General features: G+C 42.3%; 1 protein-coding gene across 12 annotated transcripts in view; it reads left to right on the forward strand.

The window, feature by feature from the left end:
* Positions 1 to 27,860, forward strand: part of NABP1 (nucleic acid binding protein 1) — a 73,235-nt gene that overhangs the window by 21,591 nt on the left and 23,784 nt on the right. For 2 of the 12 annotated variants that reach the window (XR_003257863.1, XR_003257865.1), the window contains 5 exons: positions 10,887 to 11,069; positions 16,039 to 16,223; positions 18,253 to 18,304; positions 18,920 to 19,105; positions 20,586 to 20,784. Coding sequence is in view for 1 of the 12 variants with exons in the window: in XM_026091712.1 (XP_025947497.1) it covers positions 16,039 to 16,223; positions 18,253 to 18,304; positions 20,586 to 20,590 (242 nt within the window). In the remaining 11 variants the exon portion in view is untranslated. Of the gene's footprint in view, positions 1 to 10,886; positions 11,070 to 16,038; positions 16,224 to 18,203; positions 18,305 to 18,919; positions 19,106 to 20,511; positions 20,785 to 27,860 lie in introns of those variants that run through there. The other 10 variants (XR_003257864.1, XR_003257861.1, XR_003257857.1 and 7 more) reach the window with 8 other exon arrangements.

The raw sequence follows: 27,860 nt of genomic DNA on the forward strand, positions 1-27,860 counted from the left end.
GAAGTACTGAAGCAAAAGGAAGATTATTTCTCATGTCAGAGGTTGAATTAAAATTTTAAGTGAAATTTTGGATATAATTTTATTCAAGCCTGTTAATCTGTGGGAATGTAATTATTAAGGTGGCTGTCAGATTAGTATGAACCATCAAATGTGTATTATTTATTTGCTATATGAATTTATTAATAATAGTAAGATCCTGAAGTTGAGAGTATTTTCTCTTAGGAGCACAAAGACCTTTAAAAATAATTTGTATGGATCACTTCAGCTTTACTTCAGGGTAGCAGGCAGCAAATCTTTAAAAGCACACTACTTACGGGCAGAAAATAAAGCATATTGACTCTATTTAAAGCTGTGGGAAGAATTTATGTAGGATGTAATTATTAGATTTGGATTTTGACCAAGATAGCTTTAAGTGATGGGAAAAAATACAGTGGGAACAGAGGTTGTAAGGATGTACTTTCTCTAATTTGGATACATGCATGTTCAGTAGTGCAATTATTGTTCTTGGTGCCAAGATGAGAAGTTGACTGAGAAAACAAAATGATGTCCCCCATCGTACACAGCCATTGGTTTTCTTTTGGCATCCTTTGCATCCAGCATAACTKGGCTTTGCCTGTGAGCACTTCACATCTTGCATTTGTTGTACAGCAGTTTGCCTGTCCAAAGATTTCTCCTTGTACCCCTTGCATCCTGACATGACCAAGAAATGTGTGCGAACCAGGCAACGGAATGGTTAAGGAGGCTCCTTCACCACTTAATAGGAAAGTACAATGAATAGAAGGAATGTAGGTAAAACCATACATTTAAATTATCTGCAGTCAAGCAGTGAAATGCATTCATCCCTCCTGGCACTGTTGCTAATTTATATTTAAAGCAATATGAATTTCATGAACATTTTAAAAAATCATATTTTAAATTCAATTTGCTGTCAACTCATTTGATGTTTTGTGTAAAGTCATTTCCCATAAACAGATTATTGAATATCTAAAGACTTGTCTTATACATAATTTTTAGAAATAAATAATATTATAATAAAGATGAGCATCTGGCCCTCATGTGAGTCAGTAAACACTTTCTGGATTACTGATGTTCTTTGGTGCTTTCCTTATCACACTTGAGGGAGTGTCCCAGGCAAGTGACATGTGAGAAACGTTCAATAATAATATTGTTTTCCAGGCTACAATAGGTTGTTCAGCAATTAACTAGTGATATATGAAGAAAGACAGTGGTTTTTTTTTCCATATATCAAAAAGAGTTGGAAGAAAATGGATTAAAATACGTCAGATTTGACAGACCTTCCAAATAGGGCTCATGCAAAGTTTAATGGACTGGGTAATATTAATAGACATCAGTTGAAAAAATATGACATATTTGTTAAAAACTGTTGAAGAAATAACTTTTTTTGGCATGGAATACTTACTGGTGCTTGGAGATTGTTGTTATCTGGAAGATGCTGTGCTGTGTAAAACTGAACATCAAAACTGGTACAAAACTGTTTCCTTTGCACAAGGAATTAAATCGGTCTCTGGATCTTACCTGTGTCTCTTCTAAGTCCTGGGTAATGTGCCTTGGGTGTGTGCATATAACATATGAGTTGGTGGCATATAGCATATGCTTGGGCTGTCTCAAAGATTAAATGAATTCCTAAGTCTAGTGGATCAGTCCAGTAAAGTTGAAATAAAACATTAATTTTTTTTCTAAGAAGCTCTGTTGTGGAAGTGGGCTTTTCCCTCTATCTTTGAAAACTTCCACAGGAAAAAAGATCTTTTTTTTGCTTTTGGAGAATGTAGTTTCAGAATTTTGAATCATTTGCATTTTAGTCCTTTATGATGCATCAATATATAACATAATCATTGAAATAGTCTCTGTTATTTTCAAAATCATTCTGGGCAACTGTACCTTGTATTGAGTACAAATGAATTGTACTTTTGGCTTTCTCCAGCAAACTCTCTCCTAATTGATACTGTATTGAAGCAGTTTTACACTTTAATAAAATTCAAAGCTAAACTTTGAAATCCCAAACCCTCAAATTTTTCTAGACCCATACTTTTTTCCAGCTGATTGATTGCCCTGGAAGGATTTGTGCATTGTTTAAATTAGGAAGGAAAGCTCCACCTAATTGCCAAGTGTCAAAATGTCACAAAAAGTAGAATTTCTGAGTTTCAGGCAAATCAGCTGAAGTCACTGAAGCATTTCTGAAAATTCCTCCCTAAATTTTATTTCTTTTGGCTGAACTTGTGCATAGTATAGCCTAACTCAGGACAGCCAACCTTTCACTCCCATTTTGCATGTTTTCTTCTACTTGTTAAAGACCTTGGGGCTGTGTGGAAATCTCTGGAAGAAATTTTTTGGAAGGACATGAACCAGCAGGGACTTTGGGGCCGGGACTGAGACAAGCCCTCTGCCCTCTCCGGTTTCTCCARTGTTCATTGCCCACGTCTTGTGGTACTCAGGGATGTGAAGACTTTGGTACATGACTTGGGCAAAAATGTTGGCCAGTCTTTCCCCTTCTAGGTGATGTTTCTGCTCTGATGCTCTGGCACCCACGGGCTGAGCCCTCCTCTTGAGCCGAAGATTTTGAGCTCGGATCTCCCTGCTGCAAGCCCACGGGCTGAGCTGACGGCAGCAACACTTGTGTTTATATTTAGCCTCTGACAGCTACACGTGTTTCAATATATTGTTAATGAGGTTAGAAAAGATTTGGGAGCTGAAGAGAAGATGTGAGGTTTGCAGGCAAGGAGATCAAAGCAGACCCATGTGATAGTAATCTGAGAGAAAGGTGAGTCCTAGCATGGATGTGAGGCTTTGACAAGAAGCTGAAGGAAAACTCTGTTACTGCAGAAGGTGGAGAAGTGGTGTTTAGATACTGAAAGGAGAAAATAGCAGCTCAGCCCTCCATTCTGCTCTGCATGTTTTATGGTTGTTGGGGCAAACTCTCAGCTGGTGCAGGCTGGCTCTATTTCCTCATCTTAAATGGAACTGATCAGACTTAATGGAAATGGGACCTAATGTGTGTCTCTGAAAAATAGATTTGCTATGAGGAACTGGAAGGTACTGTGCAAGGTTGGGGTATTTATGCAGTAGCGCTTTCCCCTTCTGATTCCCTGTGTCACTTTTATGAAGAAAATTAAATGAATCCCTGAGCATCATAGATGCTTGGACCACATCTGAAAATTGACACCATTGTCTTGATTTGATTCTTTGAGGGGGGAAAAAAAAAAAAGAGAGCTAGTAGGAGGTGGAGTATGGGCCAGGCAGAATGGGGAAAATGAGAATAAAATCAGCTTTCCCAAGTGAATACACAGCTTTGAAGGAGTAGGAGTCTAATATGTTCTGGTAATGCTGAAGCCTGTGAGTTGAAAGTGTTATAATATGAACCAAATCCACAATACCCACAGCAGGAAGCTCAGAGCATTATAGTGGAATTAACACACTATTTCTGTGGTAAACAGTTGGGGCATTCTGAATAGCAGCTAAATCATCTGGGAAAAGCCTAACCACAAATACTGTATTTCTTCTGAACTCTTGTTCTGAAAGTGTTTGACATCTGCTTTCCCACTCTGGGGAAGTACACAAGAAGAGCATCCCAGCGCCGGCCTGAGAGGTAGGATTCACGTCCGTCTTAGTCATGCCAGCTCTTGCTTGAGTGGTAAGGGTTGTTGAGATGCCTCCTGCACAGGTAGCTGTGCCCTGAGGCTGATGAGTGGTGGCCTAATGTGAAGAAGAAATATTATCCTTTGTTTATTGGTATGCCTTGTGCTAATTCTCCATGGTGGTCAGTGTTTGTAGCTGCAACTGGCATTTGGAGAATTCACCACAGATATCACCACCTGGGATGGTCTCCCAAAATATTCATTGCTATTTGCTGCGCACAGAGACCAGATGATGCTGGAGAAAAGTATTATATAATGTAGTGTTTGTGATGATACTGGTGTCTGAGAGAGCGCAGTGACAGACACCTGGGGCTTGCTGTACAAGCAGGCAGACAAAGTGACTCTGCACGGCGGGATGCCCGTGCTGTCTGCGACCGGTGCAAGGGATGGATGTTCATTTGCTGCAGGCTCAATGACCTGGGCGTAAGCTGGGTAAGAGTTTCCTATGCAGTAAGAATAAATTAAATTGAAGAAATCTTCTTTGAACACTTGAAAAACATAGAAGAATGAAAGTTAATTTTAGATGGAGGAAGTACTCTGCCAACTGTTCATGATGAATAATTCAGAAATGCTTCAGCAAGAGGTGAGCCACTGCGCGCGTGGAGGTGGTGTGGGACACTTCCCTGCAAAGTGCAGCTTCTCGCAGAGGGGAGGCTCCCCATTGCTGCTGCAGGTTCATCAGCCATGACAGACTTGAAACCCCTGCTGCCTGGGGCTGGGGGGATGTGTAGGCAGGCATAAGTGTATTGTCAGGTCAGCTGCACACTAGTGTCTGGCAACAGCTTGTAAAATGTAAGATGCTGGAAGTACAATGATGAGTTTCCTTGTTAAGGATCATTGCTAAATTTCTATATCAAGTTTCTTGCTCTAAAACAATGGTTTTGTCTTGTCGATAGGTGGTGCAAGTTTGCAATCTAGAAAATCTAGAGCATTTTTTCAAAGATTGGAGTACACAAGTGTTAGGCTAATACTGGGATCACAGAAGAAAAAAAATGGAATACTAAAAGCTGAATTATATCTATAGCAACTCTCAACAGTCTGGGCAATTCCAAAAACCAGAGGGTGTGTAATGTCATGCATGTTACTTCTACACGTGATGTGATGCTGCTTCTGGGGTTGTGCCCAGTAGACGGCTTTTAAGACATCTGTTTAAAGAGCCGGCAAGGATGGGGTACTCCAGCAATGTGACTCAATTCTGAAGAGTAACCACCAGTCTGGTGAGATTCCTGGGTCTGCTCACATAGCTCCTTCCAGCCTTGCTAGTGCAGCAGAGCTCGTGGGGGAACTGTGCTAACTCGGAATGAACTTCTGGAGAGAAAAGACTGCTGGGAGAACAGCAAAGCAACTGAACTCTTAATCTCCATGTTCTGTGTGGCATTAAGTGGTTATGACAGAAAGTGAAAACCCTCCTGATGCTGAGCAGAAGTGACAAAGCCTCTCGTGTCTGGTGTCAGCTGCAGCAGCTATGACTGGTTAAAAAAAAAAAAAATTGAGACCTAAACAGAGCTGAAAGTCTAACAAGTCCTTGGATAGTTAATATGCAATTGCACAGTTTGCTGACCAGGCTGTAGAAGTGTCCTTTAAGGCTTGCAGATGAGCTCTGTTAAAGGCCTGGGAAATCTGGCATTAATCAGAGAGGCAGAGTTGCAGCAGTCTGCAGAAGCATGAGGTGAGGAGCTCTGTCATACTGTTTCCAGTACTTAACTGTGAGGTGGTCGAGTCTGCCTTTATTGCTTGGAAAAAATTTGATTCAGCTGTCTCTTTGAAACAGGTTTCTGTAGATAGCTGTTTGCAGGTCTATCCAACAGAAGAAATTAATGCTCATGTCCTCCAGTGCTTAATGGAAGGAGACTAAGAAGTCCATGAGAGAGAGGTGCAGTCTGTGTGCAGGTATGTTTTCTACAAGGGTACATTTCCATGCTCTCGACCTGGCAGCGATCCTGGTCAGAGCTGTTCAAAGAATGATGATCCCTCTTAGCTGCAGCTTTCAAGGTTTTTATCTGTGTCTTTTTCATATTGAAACAAAACCAAACTTTTTGGACTGTTTTCATCAAAATGGAAACATCTGATTTGGGAGTACAAATACTGGGTGTATTTTTAATGCAGTACAAGTTTTGCTTCTGTTTGTCCTGATGCTTAAGGCTGTTAATGTAACTGCTGGAGATTCAGGTCCCCCATGCCAGTAGCTGTGGCACTGACCTGCAAAACCAAGCGTCTTTCTTCCTAGACTCTGTACATCCTCCCTTCCTGCTTTCCCAGGGCAGGTTTCAACTGCAAGCTGTATATCTCCAAGCTGAAATGTTTTCTGGAAAAACAGTACACTTTGGGAAAACATTGTTTGGTTAAAAACACCTCACCCAGCAAGAATGCTACTGAGGATACGAGTAGTGGAGGTACTGGGTTTTAGACAGCTTTTCTAATATGCTGTCACTTCTGCTATGTTTGCTGATTAATCAAGGCTTCTGCCAGATGGGATAGATGAGGGAAGTTAGGTGAACGAGGGAGATTATGCTCTGGTATTTCTACTGTTCGTGCTCTCTCTCCGCTTCCCAGCTGTCTCCCCTTGCACAGCACAGTTTGGAGCAGAGTGACAGCTTTTTCCTGCTGCTGAAGACAAACCATGGAAAAAAGTTGTAGTGATCCCTATTCACCACAGCTGATGAGCAGACCTTGCCTTTGTGTTAATTTTTTCTCAGCTTCTCTGTCTAGTGGGCAAGTTCTGCTCCTACCCAAAGGGCAGACCTCTCTGTCGAGTGGGGTGGGTCACTTCGCTTCAAAGCATTCAATTCTCCCATCTGTGAATTAGGGGATGATAACACTTGATAGTGAAACCGTGTGCATTTGAGATCAATGGGTGAAAACACTGCATTAAGATCTCTTGCTAATAATCCTTGATTAATGCAGTTAAATGTTATTGTTAAAGGCTGTTGCTGGACAGGATTAAGGAAGAAAGACCTATGAGAAGCAAGATTGGTTGTGAGTTGTCTTCCTGTATCTTTTAATCTCTCATGTGGTGCAGCCTGATGTTTTCATGCCTTCCTTTTGAAATGGCAGATAAAAATATGTTGCTGCTGTCTGGAACCTTTAATCTTCAAATGAAAATAAGTTTTTCTTGCAGAAGAGGGCTACTTTTTCAGATGCTTTCAGAAATGCTGATGTTGTGCCTTGGTTGATCTGGCTAACTAAAAATGAGATCCTGTCAGTCAAACCATTATTTTAATGGTAATGGCAAAAATGCAAAGTGCAGTTCTAGTAAATCAGTGTAAGAGAGAAATATGTCCCATTTCCTCTGTCTACTTTACTCAGGAAGAACTGAGGCTTTTATTTTGAGTTTTGATATTCACAGACCTTCCTGTTATGAATTTTATTCTTTTAATTCCTGTTGACTGCCCAGATGATCAATGCAAGTTTATTCAAGGTGTTTCATTACTTGCCCAAAGGCCGGGAAGGTTACCATGAGGTCTCTGCTCGAGTTTGCAGGAGCTGCTGGAAGGAATTGCCAGCTAGGTTAAGTTCAGCTGAGTTCAAGAGTCATATTCTTTCCTCTTTGCACTGCCTGGTATTGGCCTATTAGGAGCACTTGCTTTTAGCAGATATGACATTTTGTTCCCCATAAAAAAGGGCAGAACTGAACCTGTAGGCACAGGTGTCCTATTCTGCCACGGATTCCCCAAGCTGTGCGTTCACAAGGGGGTGTTTGCTGTCCTAAATGATAGGAAAGTTGACAGTTGCCCCCAGATGCTGAATGGCTCTGAGAAATCCTGTGGCAGCCTTTTGGACAACGGGACTGAAATCAGAGCACAGGAATAGGTGTGTAGAGATGGTATTGTTGGTTTTGGGTCTACGCGAAGAGGTCAACATGCAGGCTGCCCTAATTTCCCTGTACAACTGGTGGAGAAAAAAGCACCTCCTTGTTGGTGGTGGATGGCTCAGAGCAGCAAAGCTCTAAGTTGTCGTCTGGAGAAGCCCATCTCACTGGCTATGTCCGACAAAGAGGGTGCCTGACTTGGGCCCCTCAGTCATGCACGTAAAGACTGGGATTATTTTTACTCCCTCCTTTATACCCTTTGTGTGTATTTGGCTTTTTATAATCCATTTCTGCACCGAATAGACTGGTTGTTTTAGTGAAACCTATTCTGAGTATAGAGTCTGATTTTAAAATGTTCACTTGAAATGCTTATAAAGATACTTGATGGTCAAGATTGTATAAATGTGCAACTCTGGGGTGCTGTCAACTCTGTCCCTTGCTGACAAGCCTATTTTCAACAAAGACATAACACAAAGCAAAACCTCTATTAAATATCGAATTTCTCAAAAGTTGGTACAAAGACTCTAGTGCCTTAATGATTAATTAGACTCCAAATTGCAAATATTACCACCTAGCAGCAAAAACTAATTATATGCAAATAGTGAATTAACTCAGCCAGTCAAAACACCTCAAAGCAGCAAAAGGATTTTTTTAGTGTTTCTCTCACCCCTCCTCACCCAAACTGAGGACCAGAGCCTGATCTTCCTCAAAACTGCCTGCTATAGAGAGAATCTTTGACATCCTCCTATTTTCCGTTAGGTATCAGTCTTTGTTACTGAAACTGTTCCGAATTTCTAGCCTACAGATTGCAGTGTCCCTCTGCTTCTGTCTGCCACAGAGCTTGTTCCCCTGCTGGCTCCTGTTATCTCTGGCTCTGTCATTCTTGTCTCTCCCTTAGTTTTGAAATAATGCTCTTTTGTTCTGTCTATATTCACATTCTTGCATCCCATAGTCCAATAAAACTTCCTGCTGCTCCCCTGGTTCTTTGGTCTTATCCCTTCTTTCTGTTTTTGTCTTAAACTTTCTCATGCACCCCGTTTCTCCTGCCCATCTACAAGCCCATTGCAACTGTGATCTAAACATTCTAGCCTGAAAATATGTAACTGGGGTGATTTAATAGCAGACCTGGATGTGTCAGGATGGGCTACTGCATGCCCAGTACTCTTTCCCAAATGCTGTAAAATCCAGCCTTCGTTAGAGGTTACCTGTTGCGTAGATGTCCTTCGACATGTGCACAGTGCTGCTGCTCTCCTTCAGACGGCCCTACTTCCGTCCCTCTTGCTGCGCCAGCACTGCGAGGGGTCGGGGATCCGTGACAAAGAACAGACATAGATCTTGTGTGCGTTTATGGCAGAGCCTGTTGCCTTCCCAAGGTGGAAGCCTCAAAGAAAATCTCTGTTAGAATATTCCAGTGTTCTTGCGCCCCTAATTACAGTCTCATGACTTAATCATAAGCTGCCTTTTGCTCAGGTCTGTTTGTAACATTTTCTTCTTTTCTGCTTTTGACTCATGGGCTTTCCCTTTAATGTAGCAGCTGTTCAGTTCCTGGGTGAGTGATGGCATTGAAATACCTGCAGACAAGTAGAGTATCTTTCAAATTCCTTTTGAAATACACCTGGAAACTGCAAATTCAGTTCTAAGATGGAAAACTCAACTCTGCGCCACCTGAGGGAACAAACCAGGCATGAGTTTCCTGCACAAGTATGCAAATGGAACATATATAAAACAAGCCCTCTATGTTTAAACATCTTTGTGTTTCACAGTACAGTTCTGTGCTTTTACTAGAAGTCTCATGATAGTCAGTATTTTCCTTAAGGCTCAAGCTACCAGAGTCTTGTGATAATGTGAGGCTGCTTTCATTTAAAAAAAAAAAAAAAAAAGGCAAGCATGAGAGCACTTGACATGGTGATGCTACCGGCTTGTAAACCACAAGACAAAAATATATAGCCCCACATTTTAAAACGTTGGGGCTTTAGAGTGCATGTTTTTATTTTTTTGGCAGGAAACCTGGGTTTCCTCCAAAGTAATAATTTGGAGGTGCTAATTTATGTGGTAATTTTGGTGTGCTATTCAGTTGGCAACTATTCACAGCCAACTTTTATTTTTAAGGTGGCATCTGAAAGAATTTGTCTTCCCCTGGCTTTGCTTCTTTGAGATATCCCTCTGTGAAGAACGTCATTTACTTGATTTTGAAGTCTTTTTGTTTTGTATGTCTTTCACATTACAACATCTGTGCTCTGATTAGGCAGCACAAAAGCAAGAGACCTGTTGCAGTCATTTCCCCCTTCCAATGATGTGAGCATCCAAAGAACAAATGAAAATCTTGAGCACCTCTCGTGCTCTGTCAGATCCCTTCCCAGACTTGATTTTTTGATAGGGAGAAAAGAGAATGTGCCCAAGTGGGGAAGGAAACAAACAAACCCAGTACATAAGAGCTCTAAGGTAAGATGACCAATGCATAAAATAAGCACCCTTTTTTTCCCACAGATCCTGCAGCAAAGCTGGGCAGCTCAGCCTTGTATTTCTAGGGAAAAAACAAGATTTACATTAAAAAAAATTCTTGTGCATTGTTAAAAAACATGAAAATTTGGTTACAAAAGTGTCATATACAGCTTACCTTTGTTATCTGTCTAATGAAAACTAGAGCAAATCTATGGGCAAAGTTAAAGGCTAAGGCCTAGCAGAAATTTGGCAATGAGTTTGGGAACCTCAAAACCTTGAGAACAGTGTATTTGATTCATGCTGTCATGTAGTGATGAAGAATCTCTGCAATAACCTTCTTGACCCTTCACTGCATGTGATACATTTGTCATTCTACTGCATATTGTGAATTCACCTGGCTCGGATTTATGCACATATAAACATTATAATGAGAAAGAATTACTGCTGCCACCAGTGGATGTATCTGGATGGTTGCCAGGAAGTTCCCTGATTGCTGGGGTGATGCCAGCCTTTATGAAAAATGAATATTCTTTTAAATCATAAAATTGTTTTTGATTGAGGGGGAATTATGAATAGCTGCAGTGTCTGTGATGGCCAAATAAGCTTATTGTGAAATTGGTGCTCAGTGCTCAGATTGGCAAACTGCTTGGACGCTGCTGAGGTTTTGGGACCTGATTTTCTGTGTGCAGAGTGCTGCCGGTTGGGACGGTGCTTGCGTGAAGGGTGTCTGGCCCCCAGAGAGGCTCTACCGGTACCTCACAGCTGACTGTGGCTACCTGTAACCTGGCTGAACCCCTCTGCTCCAGCTGGGACTCCTCCTAAGCTGGTTCCTGCTGCAAACAAAGGAGTAGAAAAAAAACTTTGGTCTGGAGGATGCCTAGAAATGTTCTGTATTTTTTTTTTGTCTGGTCCTGACACCTTCTGTCTTTACCACATGTAAGCCTAACTTGGTCTGGTTTCCTTAGTTTGGTTTCTTTTCTTAGGCTATGCTCACTTTGCCCTCCTGTGGCTGACGGTGGATGTTCAGGAGGTCTGTATGGTGCCTGACATGGGCTGATCCTAGTACATCAGCATCCTCCAGGGCTCGAGTTGCCCACAAATCCAACTCTTCTACTTGGGATAACTCCTTGATGGTCACGTTCAATATTTAGTACTTGCTTTTAAAGGTAAGCACAAATGTCGTATCAGCCCTATTTGATGAAGAGTTATGAAGTCGTGATAGTATTGTCTRTATTGTTCTGAACATCACTGATTGGAATAGATAATACATTAAATTAGTTCAGGATTTATTTCCGCATCTTGAAATATATCTGAGTTCTTATAAGGCGAAGCTCAGTGCCAGTTCTTTCTTCTTTGAACCAGAGTAATTATACCTGTAGACAAAATAATTCACAGTAACAAAAGCTTCCTTGGTCAGAGACAATGCATTCAAAGTCAGTTCTTGAAATATGTGTAGTTCTACCCTGAACTAAGGAAGTCCATGTTGTCATGGATGTGGTGAGAAATGGCTCCTTAGCCCTGTGGGTTGTCCCTATCCTGATGGTGGCAAGGTGAAGCATGGTGTGGCGGGAACAGACATGAGATGGTGTGTTCCCAGCAGCGGTGGCATGACGGAGGCTCTCAGCTGTGAGCAGCTGACCTGGCCAGCCATGGTGACACTGTCTCCTGCTTGCTGCCACTGAGTGACTGGTTCTGCAYGGTGGTGTCAGACTGGAGAAACCAGGAGTGTTACCTGCAAGAGCGGGAAATGGTTTCCAAATGTATAACTGCTGCATTTCAGGGTGGTTTACTCATTGGAAGTGGGAAGATTTTTTTGCATCAGCAGGTAGGATTTTTAATGCGAAGATGATAATGTCATGTTTTAATGGTGATCAAGAGGAAATTAGTGAAATAACAGAAGCTGATCTTTGTATCTGATGGAAGTGTGCTGAGCAGGTACTCATTGTATTTCCAGTTTCAGCATGATTCAAGGATATCATTGAGATATTTTGTTTCTTAGGTGGGGAAATGAAAGGACAGAATGAACATGTCTGAAGAAACATGTCTTTAAAATACTGTAAATTAGTTATTAACTGGTACTTCATTTAAGATAGCTTAAGCAGCTTAGGCCAGGTAAAATTTCCATTTCCTGGTAGATTTGTATTTCCATAGAAATCTTTTAACTGTTCATTATGTTTGTGAAGGTGAAAAAAAGGGTAAAGGACAGCAAATTTGGGATGTATGAATTCCAACACTTGAAAATAAATTAAAAGTGAACCCTAAGATAAATGCAATAAACTAAAGTAAGCCAACTGCTAATGCAAGAAAATATTAAATATTAAAGCAAGTAAAAGCTCTTATTTTCACTGCTATGCACATGCTGGTACCCTTGTTAAACTGATTTCATTCAGTACCACGTGCTTGTTTCTCTCTGACTACGGTGCCAAACAAGGGTGGCAACTTCCAAGGCAGAAGTCTGCCTTTTAGATGTCCAAAGTTAGGAGAGTAATCCCACCACATATGTCATATTCTCCTTAATAATAGCATAAAATCATTAGTGTGTCCTTTTGTTCTCATATTTTTGAGCTTTAATTACTGTTCCAGGCATCTGCTATTGGCTGTGCATCCTCATGGCAAAATTTCTGAAATACTTGTGTTCTTGCAGTTTGAATTCTGGGTAAAGTTGGGAATTTCCATTCACAGCTTACCCAAAATGATGTGTTTATGAGGCATTTTGTATAAAATATTTAAAGTTTGGGGCAAAATTAATTTTTCTTGTTCTTTTATATTTGTAGCTAACCACAACTACTTGTCCTTCCTACAGGTATATGCCTGCAGCATACTTGTTCTATTGCTAAGCTACAAAACAGTCATCATTGTATTTCTTGGAAAATGACAGTTACAAAATCTCTCCATTTAAGGCTGTATTCTGTATTTCTTTTTTGCATGTCTTTAATGAAGAGAGTGTTGTGGGTTCTGGGCCACAAGCTTTGTGCAGCCATTTCTTGGTTGCAGCATTAATGACTGCATGTGCCTTAACTAAAGATGGGTGCTGTGCATTGGCAGGTATGTCCCTGCCTGCTGCCATGAAATTTCCAAAGCAGGACTGGGGACTGAATGTGATTATAATGAAAGTCAAAACATAATTCTGAATGCGGAAGGAGGTGTAGGAGTGTAAACTGTGTTTGATGTGGTAAAATCTTCAAGAGCTGTGTAGTTCTCGGCCTGAAGTTCTGCACCATTTGAAGTTTTCCAGAGTTGGAACTTTGGATTTGCTTTAATGTAAAAAATATTTATTTTTATATTACAAAGAAAATAATGGCCTAGAAAAAAGATAGGAAAAGTATTCACAAAATACCAGGATTAGGACTGTGAAAAATTGCATAGAAAATTTCTTTCAGGTCCACATTGCAGAGCCAAAGTGGCATGAGTTCTCAGATGTGACAAGCAATCACTGGTTCCTCTTAAACTCTACAGGAGCTGCTGAGTACTCAGTGTGAGTTTGAAAATGAGGCCACTGATTTAGGCTTCAGCATAAGGATTTAATAGCCCAATCTGAGGCATCCACTTCAGAAAGTTTTGGCTGGATTCACATAAACCCTTCAAGCCAGGTTATATCATTTAGTATTTCCTGTGGCCAGTCAGAGACTTAATTCTGAAAGCGTTTTTACATTTCTAACACAGAGGTTGTTCATAGTTCTGGGAAGAGGGGTATGTTTTTAAGCAGTGTTGCTCTGAGTGCTGGTCAACCTCTCAGGAACTTGCTGGACGTTGTGACTCCTGCACATGGAGCATAGCAGYGAGCTGACCAGATCCTTGATGGTGACGGGGATGTGGCCACTCGGCAGTGTGCCCTCTCCTCGTGCTCCTGCAGCAGTGCTCGGCTGGAGCATCGGCAGGGGACCTGGGGGCTCAGTGTTGCCACAGATCTTCAGGGCATCTAGTCCCACCACCTCATCCAGCTATATGTGTGTCATTTCTGGCAGGGATTTGTCCAGCCTGTTCCTACCAGTATCCTACCAGTGACAGATTCCCTGGCCTCCCCAAGCAACCTCGTTAGTGCTTCTTGGCCATCACTGTTAAAGGCATTCCCCCACCCCTTCTGATGGTCAGCCTAACTCTCTTTGTTGACGTATTAGTTCATTACTTTTTCCCCTTCCTCAGGTAGACAGAGACTAGATTATTCCTTCCTGGTTTTGGGAAGTCCTTCTCGTATCTCACAGCTCTTAACCTTTTTTCAGTCTTCTTTGTGCAGGAGGTTGGAAAAATTCTGATAGGTTTATCGTGTCATGTTTTCTATTTCTTTGACATTCTTGGCTCTTCAGTTGGCCCATAGCTTTCTAAATGCAGTGTTTCAGCTGAGGTCTAAGGACTGCTGGGGTGATTGTTACTGTTACTCCACGGGGATTTCTTATAGATACCACATTTTATGATGCATGTCTTTTTTTCAGTGCCATAACTTCTCTTATTAATTTTATGTTTCCTTACAAACATCCTAGATACTTTCTTGCACTACTGTTGCCTTGTCTTTCCCCACTCATACAGGTGCTTATTCCTAAGTAAGTGTAGGCCATGGCATTTGGCTTCACTGGATTACGTTTTTAAGACTGTTCTAATTTGTCAAGATCATGTTCATTCTAGTTCTGTCTTCAAACTTTCTTAAAGCTTTTGTTACCTACAGAATTAGTAAGCATGTTCTTTTTCATCATCCAAATTATTTATGAAAATGTTAAAGTGACCCAAGACAGATCATCATGAAAAATATCCTTTCAGTCTGACAGTGCACTACGGATAACTACTCTCTGAGGACAGTCTTGAACTTTTGCACTCCTTTTCTTTTTTTCTGATTATGTCTGTAAAGACAGTGTCCAAAAAGCCTTGATGAAGGCAAAGTATGTATCATTGCTCTTCTTTTCTTTTCTTAAACAAAAAGGGACTACAAGACAATCATGGATATTCATGGATGTAGGGTCCTGTCCTACTAGCTGATCCCTTTAAGGTGGGGGCAAACTCTCTATACCTGACAGACAGAACAAGGTGGAAGAAACAGGTACAGGGGATTTTCCTGTCCACATTTCTGTCCCTGTGAGTTCTCTGGGATTTGGATGATAAAGGCTAAGACAGAAGAAAATATTTTCATGTTTGTCAGAATGTATGCAAGTCTGTTTCTTTTGGTTTCTTAGGTATTTCTGTACCACATCATGACCAGACTGTCTTTACAAATATCCAAGGCACTAACGTGAACACGCACTTGTGTTACCCTGGCAGTCTCAACCTATTAAACAAGGCCAGGGTCCTTGGGAACTCAGCACCATGCTAGCACTTTTAATTGCTTTCAGACAGAATTTGAAATGTAGCCAGAAAATGCACAACCTCTGAAAGTTGCTGTCTCAGCAGGGTAGTATTAAAAAGAGATTTAATGAGGGGAATGCTGCCACTGGATAGAAAGCCCTGGAAGAACCATTGCCAGAGTGCTGGTCATTTTTTATCATTTGTGTCCCATGTAGTAAGGTGGGCCTCTGCCCCAAGCAGCTTGTGGTCAAATTGAAATGTGGGCAAAAGGCTTGGGAGAAGATGAGCTGGCGGGAAGGGGAGCCTGGTTACCTGCCCAGTGCTGTCCCCTTGGGTGGCTTGAGCCTCTGGATCCCTCCCCTTTGGAGGGGCCTGGGTGGTGGGAGCGAGCCCCAGAGAGGCTGGCATCTTCGCGACACAGCAGGCCATGCTGGGATCGCTTACTCTGGTGGTGAAGTTTGAAGGGTGAACTATTCGGACTGCCTGCAGCCCCCATGGTCGATGGGGTGGAGACGGCAAAAGTCAGCTAAGGAGCCTCCGGGAACCACTTAAGGGCACAGGGCTGTGGGGGCTGAGCTCCCACTGCCCACACRTCTGCCTGTCCTGGTTGCTGCTTGCTCTTGCAGCCCCTTTTCAGCACTGTTGATGGCCCGCTTATCCTTTACAAGCCGCTGCAGTCCTGACTCTGAGAGGGGGTTTGGTATTTTGCCTTTTGTGTTCATCCTGATCTTAATGTAAATTGCAATGATTTGGTAAACTGCATCACCTTTTCGCAGTTTAGTTCTCTCCATCATCACTTCTGCTGGCACAGCCTTTTGGATCATTGCTGTCTCACCCTCTGTTTTTTAATTTGTATGTATTCAGGAATGGAGAAGGAGCCTGTCAGGGCTCAAAGGGAGGCCTGCAAAGACAGGTGCCCTGTCTCCAGGGCTTGGGGGAAGCTGGAGGAAACAGCTCGTGGGGCTACAAGAGACTGGCCGGTTGCTGGGACAGAGTCTTTCCAATGTCCTCATGGATATAGAGGCAAATGCTCYGAAACTGGAGGATCGGTAAGCTCAAAAATATGCATTTCTAACAAATTCTAACAATAGTTGCGTAGAGGTTTCTCTGCATGTCATGCAGATTGCTGTCAAGGCATCCCTTTCCAGAATGCCACACCTTTAACTCTGCCCTGTGGAAGGTAAAACAAAACAAAACCCCTCTTATTTTATTTATTCGTTAACAAAAAGAAAGACAAAGGACCCCCCCACCACCACACCCTGTTACTGCAGCAGGGAGCTCTGCCTCTCCCCGTGGGACCGGGGCTCAGCCAGGGCTCTCCCCACAGGGCTGCCACTGTCTGGCCATGGCCGTGCTGCTGGGAGCTGTGCTTTTCATCATTCAGGCCGTGCAGAGGATAGAGGCTTTCAGTCTGCAGCGCTGTCAGCCTGTTTTGCTGGCACTAAATTTCCTTCATGAAAAAGCAGCCTGACAGCTTCAATGTGTGCGTCTATGACTTATGTACAGATGATGACCTTGACACTGCAGTATGGGAAGCTTTTATCTGAGGGGAGTAGCTGTTTCTCAGTCTCTCTCTGTCTTGTACACACACTTCAAATCAAGATAATTGCATTTTTTATATAATACATCATTTGAAGGCTTCCTAAATGTAGTGCACATTTCCAATATAAGCCTCTGATTCCCAGCAGTGTCCATGCTTTCAGTAGTTATGCATAAGGGACAGACCAATGGATATTCGCTGCTTGTACACTCACCAGGGCAGAGGAGGAGGAGAGACTGAAATGYTGGCTGTCCTGGGAGCGTGGACGTGCAAACTATAAGAGAGGGTGTGGGATCAGCCATGGCAGCTCTGAGGTGCTGTTTGCCGGCAAAATAACTGTACTGTGACTTTATACTGCTCAACATGCAACAGTAATCTTAGAAAAGATGCACAGACTGGGTATGCTGTGATTTTGAGTGCAAGATCTGTGGAATGAAGATGTTGCCTTTATGTGAACAAAAAGTGATTCATGTTAAACTTTGCAATTCCAAAAAATTGCTATACTGAAGTCTTAGTGGCCTGAGCTGTCCCTAGCACGTAGCACAGATGTACTCTCAGCTGGGGTGAAACTTTGCTGTTGCTCTGTTTTAAACCCATGGTCCCCATTGGGTAAGTGACCTTGAAGATCTGTAACAGGAGAGGAAAGAGAAATCCTGTGAACTGATCCCCACCTATAAGCAGAAGAGAAAATTTAGAGAATGAACTTTAATATGTCCTTGGATTTTGTCTGTGCTATGTAGCATCCCACATAAGTYTGTGGTGAATCTTATCACAGTGACAAATTCCAATCACTGCAGCTGTCTTCCTTTCTTATCTGCTGGGGGCTGCCTTGCTTTGTTCCAAGCAGGTCAGCAGACCGTAATAGTTCAGTAGTTGTTGCTTAGACAACTCGAAAGTACAGGCTGAGGAAGGGGAAAAAAAAAAAAAGTGCTGCTAATTATTACAAGTGTGAGATAACTCCAGTGCTGTAATAAGAAGAGACTTAATGCCATAAAAATTTTTGTCACCTAACGGAAGACATTAAGTGTAAATAATATTCCATTTGGTAAGATGTGTTCTACTGAAAAGTGACTCCCAACTACACACTTTTTCCTGAAGCAGATACTTTCTCCCACTTTGGTAAGGTGCTTTGCTTGGGAGGCATGTGGTCTGTTGATAGTATGTGGTGAGGCATGTTAAGCAGTCTGCACCATTTTCTTATTTGAATTGATAGTCATAAAACTCAGGCGCTTTCTTTCATGGGGGGAGAAGGCACAGCTATGAATTAAAAGTACCTGCATATGTCAAGAATACAAAGAATGTTGATTGTTAAGAGTTTCATCTTACAAGGTGCTGAACTTACAAGCTAAACTGGAGAGTAAAGCTGGTTACTTCATCTCCTGAGGCATTTGAGTCACCTTTGTGCTATTGGAGGGCAGCTTTTCAGTTGAACTGGAGTACAATAGTGGAACTAGCAATAATAATAATTCTTACTTTTGTGTTGTTTCAGTAAGTGGTGCTAAGGAACTGTTCCTGAGTTCTCTCTCCTGTACTTTCAGGTCGAGTTAGATGAATCTGACATTCACAGCCTGTTAATCACCAGAACCCCAGGTAAAAATAACTGGATACTTTAAGTGCTGTAAGATTTTTCTACTGACACTTAATAACACCCTGGATGCTTTTCTTAGCTTTTGTACTGTGTGTGCATTGTARTAGTTCGATCATTACAGCATAAAGGTGTCTTCAATTGCATTGAGATGGAGTAGGAAATGGGGTGGATGTTTGAAGTTGTAACAATGGCTCTGCAACTTTTTGTTATGTTAGGCAATTTTGTTCAAAGCCATTTTATTCTGTTTATTGTGAATGGGGAAAAATATTATCCTTGAAAGTGCAGTGTTTCAAACATACAAAAAGGAGCTGTGTTGTAAGGAGCATTATGGACCTCAGTGTATCATACCACTCTTTTGCAGGGTAGGACAGATGACAAATTTTCTTTGTTTAGTCTTAGATTCTGTTCCTGTTCTGATGTCAGTGAAACAGAGTCACATTCACTTGATATTTTCACTTTGAGTAGCTGTTCTCATAGCAAGAAGAAAAATGTGTTTTAGAATTGGCAAATTTTAGATGGTRGAAGTGTTATAAATAGAAGGATTACAATGGCAAGGAGAGGAGGATGGTCTTTAAGGTTGTTTAATGAAATACCCATTTTGATACTTAAACCAAAAGTTGCAGTCTTCTAGTGCTTTGTATGCCAGAGCTAYGAGAGGAATGCAGTGCCAAGTCATCACTGAAAGCAACAAGGGTTTGTGAAGTTTTGGCATAACATTGCAGTATGGCACAACAGTAACAACCAAAAACAGGAGAGAGAGATTGAAGACCCAAAGACTCAGCTCCTCTAGACTCTCACAAGAGGTATGTTAATATCCATATAGTCAGTGCATGTATCTGCAGAACTGAGAGAAAGAGTGTAAATGGAGGTGGTTTAACTGCTTCTACCTTGTGCTACTGGGAACAGTATTCTGGCTTGGCGGCTGGGCACATCACAGATATCCGTGGAGTGGGGAGAGCCAGTTGAAGAGCATAGCTAGGGGAAGACAGCACCAGTGGCTGGACACCACTGATCTTCTACTTTGAGCTCTGGTACCTCATACAATATCAAAGCCTAAGAGCACTGGGAATCCTTGACAGTGGGAAAGAGTAGGTGTTTCAACCCCTGGCTCTGTTTAAGAGGAGAATTCATGTTGCAACTGTTTTTTCCCTTCTCTAAATCATGAAAATGAGAGACTTGGTGAGTGCTTCCAGAAAGCTGCTTAACACTGTTGATCTGTGGAAACCAAAGCTCTCTGGCATACTGATGGAGGGAATCAGTAGTGTCTCCTGTGGGAATCTCTGGCAGCCTATCTCAGGGACCACCACCTCCTGACTGCCATTTTGCATCTCATCATCCACACATTTTTCAGCTCCTCAGTTTAATTTCTGCCATGTATATCTAGGGTATTCTTGTCTCTAATTAAAATACAGCTAACCAAGATAAAAGAGCTAGGCTCTGTGGCCTGCCTTCTATGGAGCAGCTAAAAAAGCCCAATGACTGTAACGTTATAAGATTCTCCAATATTACCTAGTGTTACAGGGCATTAGTTATCAGGGAATATTCTAGTGTTATAGATGTTATAAGCCTCTGCCAGCATTTGGCAGCTGCAAAAGTACTGCTCAAATTGAGAGGGATTGTGAGTAAAACACTGGTCTGAGCTCCCACCTGAAAATTTAGGAAAATTAAACCACACTACTTGGTGCTTAGTAAGCTAATTTTCCTCACTTCCAAACGTGAATCAATTGGTTTAACAAATAATACTTTATTAAAGGCAAATAAAATCTTGAGTGAAGAGCAAATAAGTAACATAAAATGCAGTTACTTCTAAAGTACTCTGTTTCATAGTCCCATTCAAGGCATCTAAGTGGCTTCTCCTTCCAGCAGCAAAACCTCACAGTTTGGGGGTGTCAGGTCTTGGTTTCTGGCTCTAGTCCTGCAAAGAAGTGAGGCCTGGTTCAGGTTGCTGGGATGCTGCTGTGGGTGATGCTTCTGCTCCACCAGTCGCTCTCCTTGCTGCACTGGCTCACTGTTCGCCTGCATACTGTCCTGCTGTGCCTGCTGTTCCCCACTGCTCTTAGACCTGGCAGCCCTACAGCTAACTGCTGCAACTTTGCTATTTGTTCTTTATTTCAGCTTTCTGCTTAGAGCTCTTGTAGGATTCAGGACTAATGCAATCCTCTTGAGTACTCAGACCCTGAAGTGTGTTGTTCCGATTTCCAACTTGCAGGGCAAACACATTCTCCCATTTGACAGCCTTCAGRAGATCATTGAACAAACTCTACTTCCCATCTCCTTTCCTAGGCTAGAATGACTGAAGCCTGAGGCTGGGAGCTGTTGTCTTGGAGGGTGACCGCAAGCTACAGGGCACACGGAGGCACAGTTCAGCACCCTGGCTTCCATAGAGGATTATAATCACCAACTTTTCTTTGCATTGCAATTTGCCTCCTTTTTAAGGAAAATGCTTTCCAATGATGGTAGAACACCATGTGTAAAATAAACACATTTCACYCCTCTCCGTTAGTCCTTTTGGTCCCTTTCATTTTCTTCTCCTTTTCTCTCCACCAGCTGCCAAGGGAGCACTACTCCTTTCCAGGCTCCCTTCCCTCTGCAGTCCTTTCAGGATGGGAGTGGCAGAAAGAGGTAGATTTCCCAATGAGTCTCCAGCAGCAGGCTTATATTTGGGTTAACAAGCAACCTGTTTGACTTCAGTATGTTTGAGGTTCACCCCACACAGTCAAGACAAAACCTTGCCATGAACGGGGCCTTGCCAAAGCTACTGTCTGCTTTTTTAGGGCCAGGATTTCATCTTCAGGCTTTGCTGCTCCATAGCAGAGAGACAGCAGAGCCCATGTCCCAGGGATGGTCCAGCAGAGTTGGAGATGGATGATTTTGCTAGACCCAGAAAGCCCCAGGATAAAAAGAATTTCCTTTAAGCAAGGAGTTCAACACAAGGAAAACCAGCAGGGCTTGGGATGCYGCTGGGCACGAAGATCCTGCTGCTGTTCCCCTAGCTGGTACAGCCGCCTTCTGCCCACGTGATCACAGAGACCAGATGCTTGGCTTTCACTTTCTCCACTGATACAGCGTTTTTTTGCCTGAAACCCACAGAGTATGCGTAAATGCAGATCTTTTCCTTCATCTGGTGGGAGATCCTGCCACCTCGAGTGCTCAGCAGTGTGGGCAAAGGTTGCCTGATCAGACAGACCCTTGTGCTGTTTGAGAATGACAGAGTTGGAGAAATTCTTGATCTTATGACCTTTTTGGGTCTCTTTATTAGGAGCCACTTCCTAATGGATAGCTTCACTTACTGCTGTCAAAGTGTTTGGCCAGCACCCCYGGGTGAGAGCTGACCTGTGATCTAAAACCCTAGAGAATACTGCAGGTCTTGTCCACATGTTGTTTATTGCATTCCTTATGTTGGACTGCAGAACAGAAATTCATTCCTGGCTGCGCAAACTCTGCTGTGGTTGTACTTGTTTTAGTTCTAGGGAATGCATAAATTGGAGGGAGAGATTTACAAGTGAGGCATGTCTTTGAATCACAGAGCACTCCTGTATTAATAGGTTTAGGTTTTAATACTGCTATGACAGTTTGCTGAAAAACAGATGTATACATCCTCACAAACACTGATACATGAAAATTTCCCTCTGAGCTATGGGAAGAGGCTGATTTATTTTTACTCTACATTCAGGCCCTTCAACAGCATGATTGGCAGAACTAGCCACAGGTGATGTCACAGGGTCCATGGCTAAMAAGCAGGAAAGAAAATCAATGTTTTCACAGCCATGTAATGCCCTATTTATTTGTATAATACATTTAAAGTTTGAAACTGTACTTAGCTTTTCTCAACTCCCTTGATCTATCTCACAGCTGTGGTAGATGGTTCTCTCAGCTGCTGTTGCTGCCTCTCTAATCTGCTCTTTGCATTTGTAGGTGTTTCTTTTCTGCTGGTTGTAGTCTGTTTGACATGTCCAGCTGTGAAAGTTAAACTGGATTGTTTAGAACTTGTGGTGAGGTTTCTGCACTGGTATAAAGGATATATGTATATTCTGTACTCTATATTCATTGGTCACTTGCCGTGTGTGTGCAAAACTGTGTGTCTTAAAAGGTCTTATAAGCACTAAGTTATTAAATACCAATGTTACTCTAATGTATTTTGAACCTGTTTTTCAGTGGGTATGAACTGATGTAGCATTGGTATCAGTGGAGCTATACATGTTGTCAGAGAAAATGTTAGAGCTATGTAGTTCCTGGAGCTTTGTRATGACCTGGATTGACCACACCTGTTCGTGATGGTTAGTGTTTTCACCTGTATGTSTGCATTGTGAGGGCTGTGCCCAGATTTCCTGAGGCTCAGGCTGTCCCTGGAGACAAATGCCCTAGGGTGCTTGCGCGCAGGCAAGGTCAAGGTGTGCGCTGCCTGCTGGCAGTGTGCAGGCTGCTGTGGAGGGGAAGCAGGGGTGGGGTGCGGAGTGTGCCGTGCTGCGAGCAGCACCGTGGCCGCTGCTGTTGGCGCTGGCGTGCTGCTCACCCTGAGCAGCGATGCTGGCCCCCTGACGTGGCCCTGACACTGGGCCCACGAGTAAACTGCATGTGAACCTCGTCTGGCTTGAGTCACGCTCTCTCCTTCTCCATGCCGGTCTTTAGCAGAGGATCTGCTCCATCTCAGCTCTTGGGTTCTGTATTTTGTTTTGTGCGTGCRAATTACAATGGTCTTTGATGTTCATGAGCAGGTTTAAAACTTGGCTTCTTTGCTTTGCTTCCTGTCTTCAGGAAGACAACTACCAAAGCGCAGCCAGGCTGCCATTTTGTCTTTTGGCCTGAAAAAGCTGGYGCAAAAGAAAAGCTGCCTTGCTTTGCCTCCTGGGCTCTGGCTGACAGACAYCTGTTACTGGAGCGGCAGCAGGCGAGCGGCAAGTGCTTTGCTGGAGCTGTGACGCCCGTAACCAGCTGTTCATCTTCTCTAAATGGGGCAGGAAATCACCCAGAGGAGCAATGGCTCTCCCTGAGGCAGCAGTGGACGTGGATTTATGGGGCTACAGCAGACATAATCAACCTACTTAGCTTTCCCAAAGCAGGAAGTGAAGCTCTCCTGTGAGAACAGAGCTGCTTCACCCTTAAGCAAAATAAATCTGGCTCCTGGGGAGACTGTACCAGAGGGGAGCCGAAAGCTGGGTGTAGTGCTGCTTAGGTTGCAGGGAGCTTATTTACTTGTTCGTGGAGCAGAATCTGCTTTGGATGCTCTGGGCTTTGTTGGCATGTGCCATTGAACAGTCTGTCTTACGCCTTCGGAAACAGCTTTCTAATAGGTATTTACCTGCTTTAGGGAAAAATAGTACCTATCCTTTCTTTCTCACTACCTCAGGCTCTAAATTAGTGCTAGTTTTACTGAAATAGTGTGCTGCTTTTGCCTGACAGGTGACCTGTTCCAGCAGTGCTCCCCGAGTTAGACAGTGGTGCTCGCATACAGCCAGCGCCGTTGAACTGAGGGGCCGATGGGAGGACGCACTAAAACCTATGGCAAACACCGTGCAAGTGAGCTGCCCGTACCTAAGCAGTGCCTTTCTTGATTCCGGCTTTTCCTCCGTTTGAGTCGCTCCGAGAGCAGGGCAGGCTGAACAGCGAGGGCCTAGCGGCGAGCACTGCGCTCAGGCAAGGATGTGTGTGTAGCAGGGGGCCTCGGGAGACAGGTCTTTTCCTTCACCCCTCGTGAGACTTGGGCCCCCATGAACTGTTCGAAGAGCAGTACAGGCTGTGTCTCTGGTTGTCTGGATGCTTGCTTATCGCTGTGAGACAAGTGCCTGGAGGCAATTCTCCAAGGGAAAACGTGTTGTTGTTTCCCCTATTTACTGTTTGCTGTGGTGGTATCTGAGAGCCCCAGTCACGGTTCAGAGCCCCGCTGATTATGAGTGAGGCTGTCATGAAAGAGGACAGTTCCTCAGTGGCAGGCTGAAGTTTGGCATTTTTCTCAAGTTTTGTGGAAAAATACATTGGCTTCTAAATGAATGACAGAGCTGCTGGTATTTWTGGCCAACATGAGTGATATAATTTCTCTCAGTGTTTTAGTTCAGAATTTGAGCAGCTGAAGCTTGAACTCTTTGAAGAGGAGCTTGTAAGCCAAACTCTGAAAGTGTTACTACATTTAGACAGCGCATCTGAGTGGCAATTTCTGGCTTTTTTACGCTATGCCTCTGGTTTTAAAAATACTGAGATAAAAACCTGGTTTGAAAAGGTGTGAAAATCATCTTCAGGAAGTGAAAATTTCTCTATAAACTGGAAGATCTAGTAAGAGTTTGTTTGGTGCAGGGTAAGGAAGTTAGCAAAATCCTGTGGAAACTTCTATTGTTTTCAGCCAAGTGTGACCTTTTTGTACCCCTCTAATTAATTTAATTTTTATTTTTTTAATCAGAAGAAGTTCCTTGGGAGTTACTGTAGATCTACTTCAAAATCTCTTTCTAAATCACTGTGTTTTTTTGCTTGTCTATATCATGCTGAGAAGAAGCTTAGACCACAGGAAGCCCCACTAATTTCAAGGAACTATTCAGCTTTAGTAAGGCTGATTAGCTGAGAGTATTAGGTGAGAGTTTTTGCAAAACTGAAAGTGTCAATTATTACTAAATTTTACATTGATTTTACTGATTGTCACATTTTTGACAACTGTTTTTATTGCTGAATATTCATGTTGTTCCTTCTTTTGCTGCCTCCTATTTTTACAGGGGAATAATTCATTACCTTGCCAATAGAAAACAATTAAAAGTGTTGTTTCTTTCATCACTGCATGATAGTGAAGTAACAAAATGGTCTCTCAAACCCAAAGTTTTTGCCAAGTTCTAAGGAGGGGAAGCAATATTGTATATAGCTGAGCTGGCATAAGAAATGTCTCATTCGTTATCTACTACAATGTGATTGAAATCTCCCTGTAAGTTACTGTATTAGATATGCTTATACATTCCTCCCCCAAAATTGCGTGCTGTAGGAAAAGARTACCACCGCAAGCGAAGGCTGCATAGTAATACTTAAACTTGTAGGCAGTGCTGTACTTATCTGGTTGAGAGTCAGCTTTTTATGATAAAGGCATTGGTGTTTGTTTAATGTGTCCCTTATCAAATCCTAAAGCTAATATATGAGTTAGTCCTCCATGAAGATGAACAGGAAGTGTTTGAATGAAAATTAAGATGTTATGTATCGTATTCCTCAGAACAGTATCCAGGTGCTTTACCTTGAATCCAAAGAAGTGTCTTGTAGATGTATATTCAATCTGTGTTCAGAGAAAGATGTCTTAAAAGCAAGTTTATGTAGTGAAAGTGTTTGGGGAAGTTGTGGCAAACAGGGGAATCTGAATTTGAAGTCAATACAAAGTGTGTTGAAGTCTATTAGAATCCATCCACTCACCCTGAGGTACGCCAGGGGTCAGGCTCTTAGTCCTGCAGGTAGTTAGGAGACTTGCTGTCTTTTGAAGACACTCAGATAAGGCTTCTGTATTCCTACAGACAGGAATTCTGTAATCACAACCTAGTTGTACAAGGGGAGTCCGTGATCTTTTCTGTTACACAGTGTAAAGCATAGGTGACACCACTGGCTTCAGTGCATTCATTCCAAAATTGCATCCATTTATATAAGAATGGAATAAAGCTYCCCATACCTACCTCTCACTAAGTTTAACCATTGATGGTTTTGTTTCTGAAAATGGCACCTTGAGTATCTTATGTATAAATTCAATAAGGTTTGAACACAAGCAGAAGCATGAAGACTCTTACTAAATGATGTGGATAGATGCAAGTAAGTGGATGATGCAACAAATGATTCTGGGATGTCACTGCAGCTGAAAGTTGGGAGGAAAAAAAAAATATTGTTAGGTGGGCGCAAAAGTTAAAATGGGTTAGTAAAAGCCTGGCAAAAAACAATCTCATAATGCAAATCATAGTAAAATCATAGTGAAGGACACTGGATAGTGGTAAAAAAGATGGAAAGCAAGCAAGAAAGTTAGAAGGCAACAGCTATGACAATCCAGCCAGGAAAAGGAAAAACAACAAATAATTTCTGTGCTAAATCCAGTTAAGAATGAAACTACTGTGTATTAAAAATATCAGGTTTTTCCTTGTCAGGCAGTATTCATATAGCACATAAAGCTGAACATGAAAATTTGAAAATATCACTATGCTATGTAAAGAGGACTATTTTGCAAAAGACAACTTATAGCAGTCAGGAAAAAAGGACAATTTCTTACTAAGGGCAAGATTTAACTATTGATATAAGAACATAGGGACTCTTAATACTGGTGATAATGAACCTTTTGAGTTCTTCAGGTTCTTGCCTGTCTTACCACATGCTTGGTCAAGTCAAATGCTGGAAGGAAGCTGAGTAGCTGTAATTTGCTGAGTGCATTAGTTGGAGAAAAGGAGATTCTATTTCCTGTCAAATATTTTTTTCAACTAATGCTTTTTTTGCAATATTTGGCCAGCTGCATAGTTGAGCAAAAATACTATTTGGGGAAAGATGGCAGAACTCACTGAATAATATATAATAACCTTGAAGACTAAAATATCTTCCTCACAGTGGGGATATGGAAATAACCTGAAGCTTTCATCCTCACCTACACAAAACAATGGTTTTGTGTAAGCTTCTTAAACTCCAGGGATCTCAGGAATGTCAGATAAACATCTCGCCACTTCCTCCACCTCAAGATCCTGCTGTCATCTGGAGGGCATAGCCATGGCAGGAGAGCTGCTGCAGGTGACTAACCAGACCGAGCTTTACACAGTGCCCCAGTGGACAGGCTCCCATGCGGTGGAGGGGTAAGCACACAACTTGCTACTGACTCCACAGGCRCTTTTCACACCACCTTGCCCAGAGRATTTGGGCTGGAAGAGAAACACTGCAGAGTTCAGCTGATCCCTCCTTTACTCTCATACTGGAGCCTTGTACAAAGAAAATAGAGTAGGCACCAAGTACTGTGTTGTAKTGTAATGATTAAGATTTATAGAGACAAAATATAAAACTGCTCCAGTAGCTCCAGTAGGATTGCATCAAAGAATTTTGTCACACTTTCCATTATAATGAACAAAACAGATGAGTTCTTAGCAGGCAATTTTTTTTCCAATTTCAGTATTTACTACAGGTAAAACAGTTTCCCAGTCTTTTTCCTTTAATTTTATAATCAGTGGATCTGAGTTTTCTCTGGTATGTTGGGGGAGGTTTGGCATTAATAGAGCAACARTGGAACAAGACCCCTTACAACTTCATTGCTCATGCAGGCAAAACTCTCTGGCTGAGTTGCCAGGTAGTATTTTACAGGCAGAGGTGATCTCACCCTGTCTTGAGCTGACCAGGCCTCATGTGGATGCAGTTAATTCAGTGCCCAGTTTGACCTAATATGAGACATGGCATGTTAGCTTGGGGTAACGCTTGTCATTTAACATGTCTTCCAGTTGGCTTGAAGCATGGGCAGAGTGAGCTTGTGTCTGTTTCAGTGTGAACATTGCCTCTGTCTGAAAAATATTGTGCAAAACACCATGTGAAAGTCTTGTGAAATCCTTATAAAGTGATACTCTGTAATACAAAATTACTGCTATTAGA

The sequence above is a fragment of the Apteryx rowi genome, unplaced genomic scaffold (genome assembly GCF_003343035.1).
Source record: "Apteryx rowi isolate R43461 unplaced genomic scaffold, aptRow1 scaffold_92, whole genome shotgun sequence".
NCBI classification, from domain to species: domain Eukaryota; kingdom Metazoa; phylum Chordata; class Aves; order Apterygiformes; family Apterygidae; genus Apteryx; species Apteryx rowi.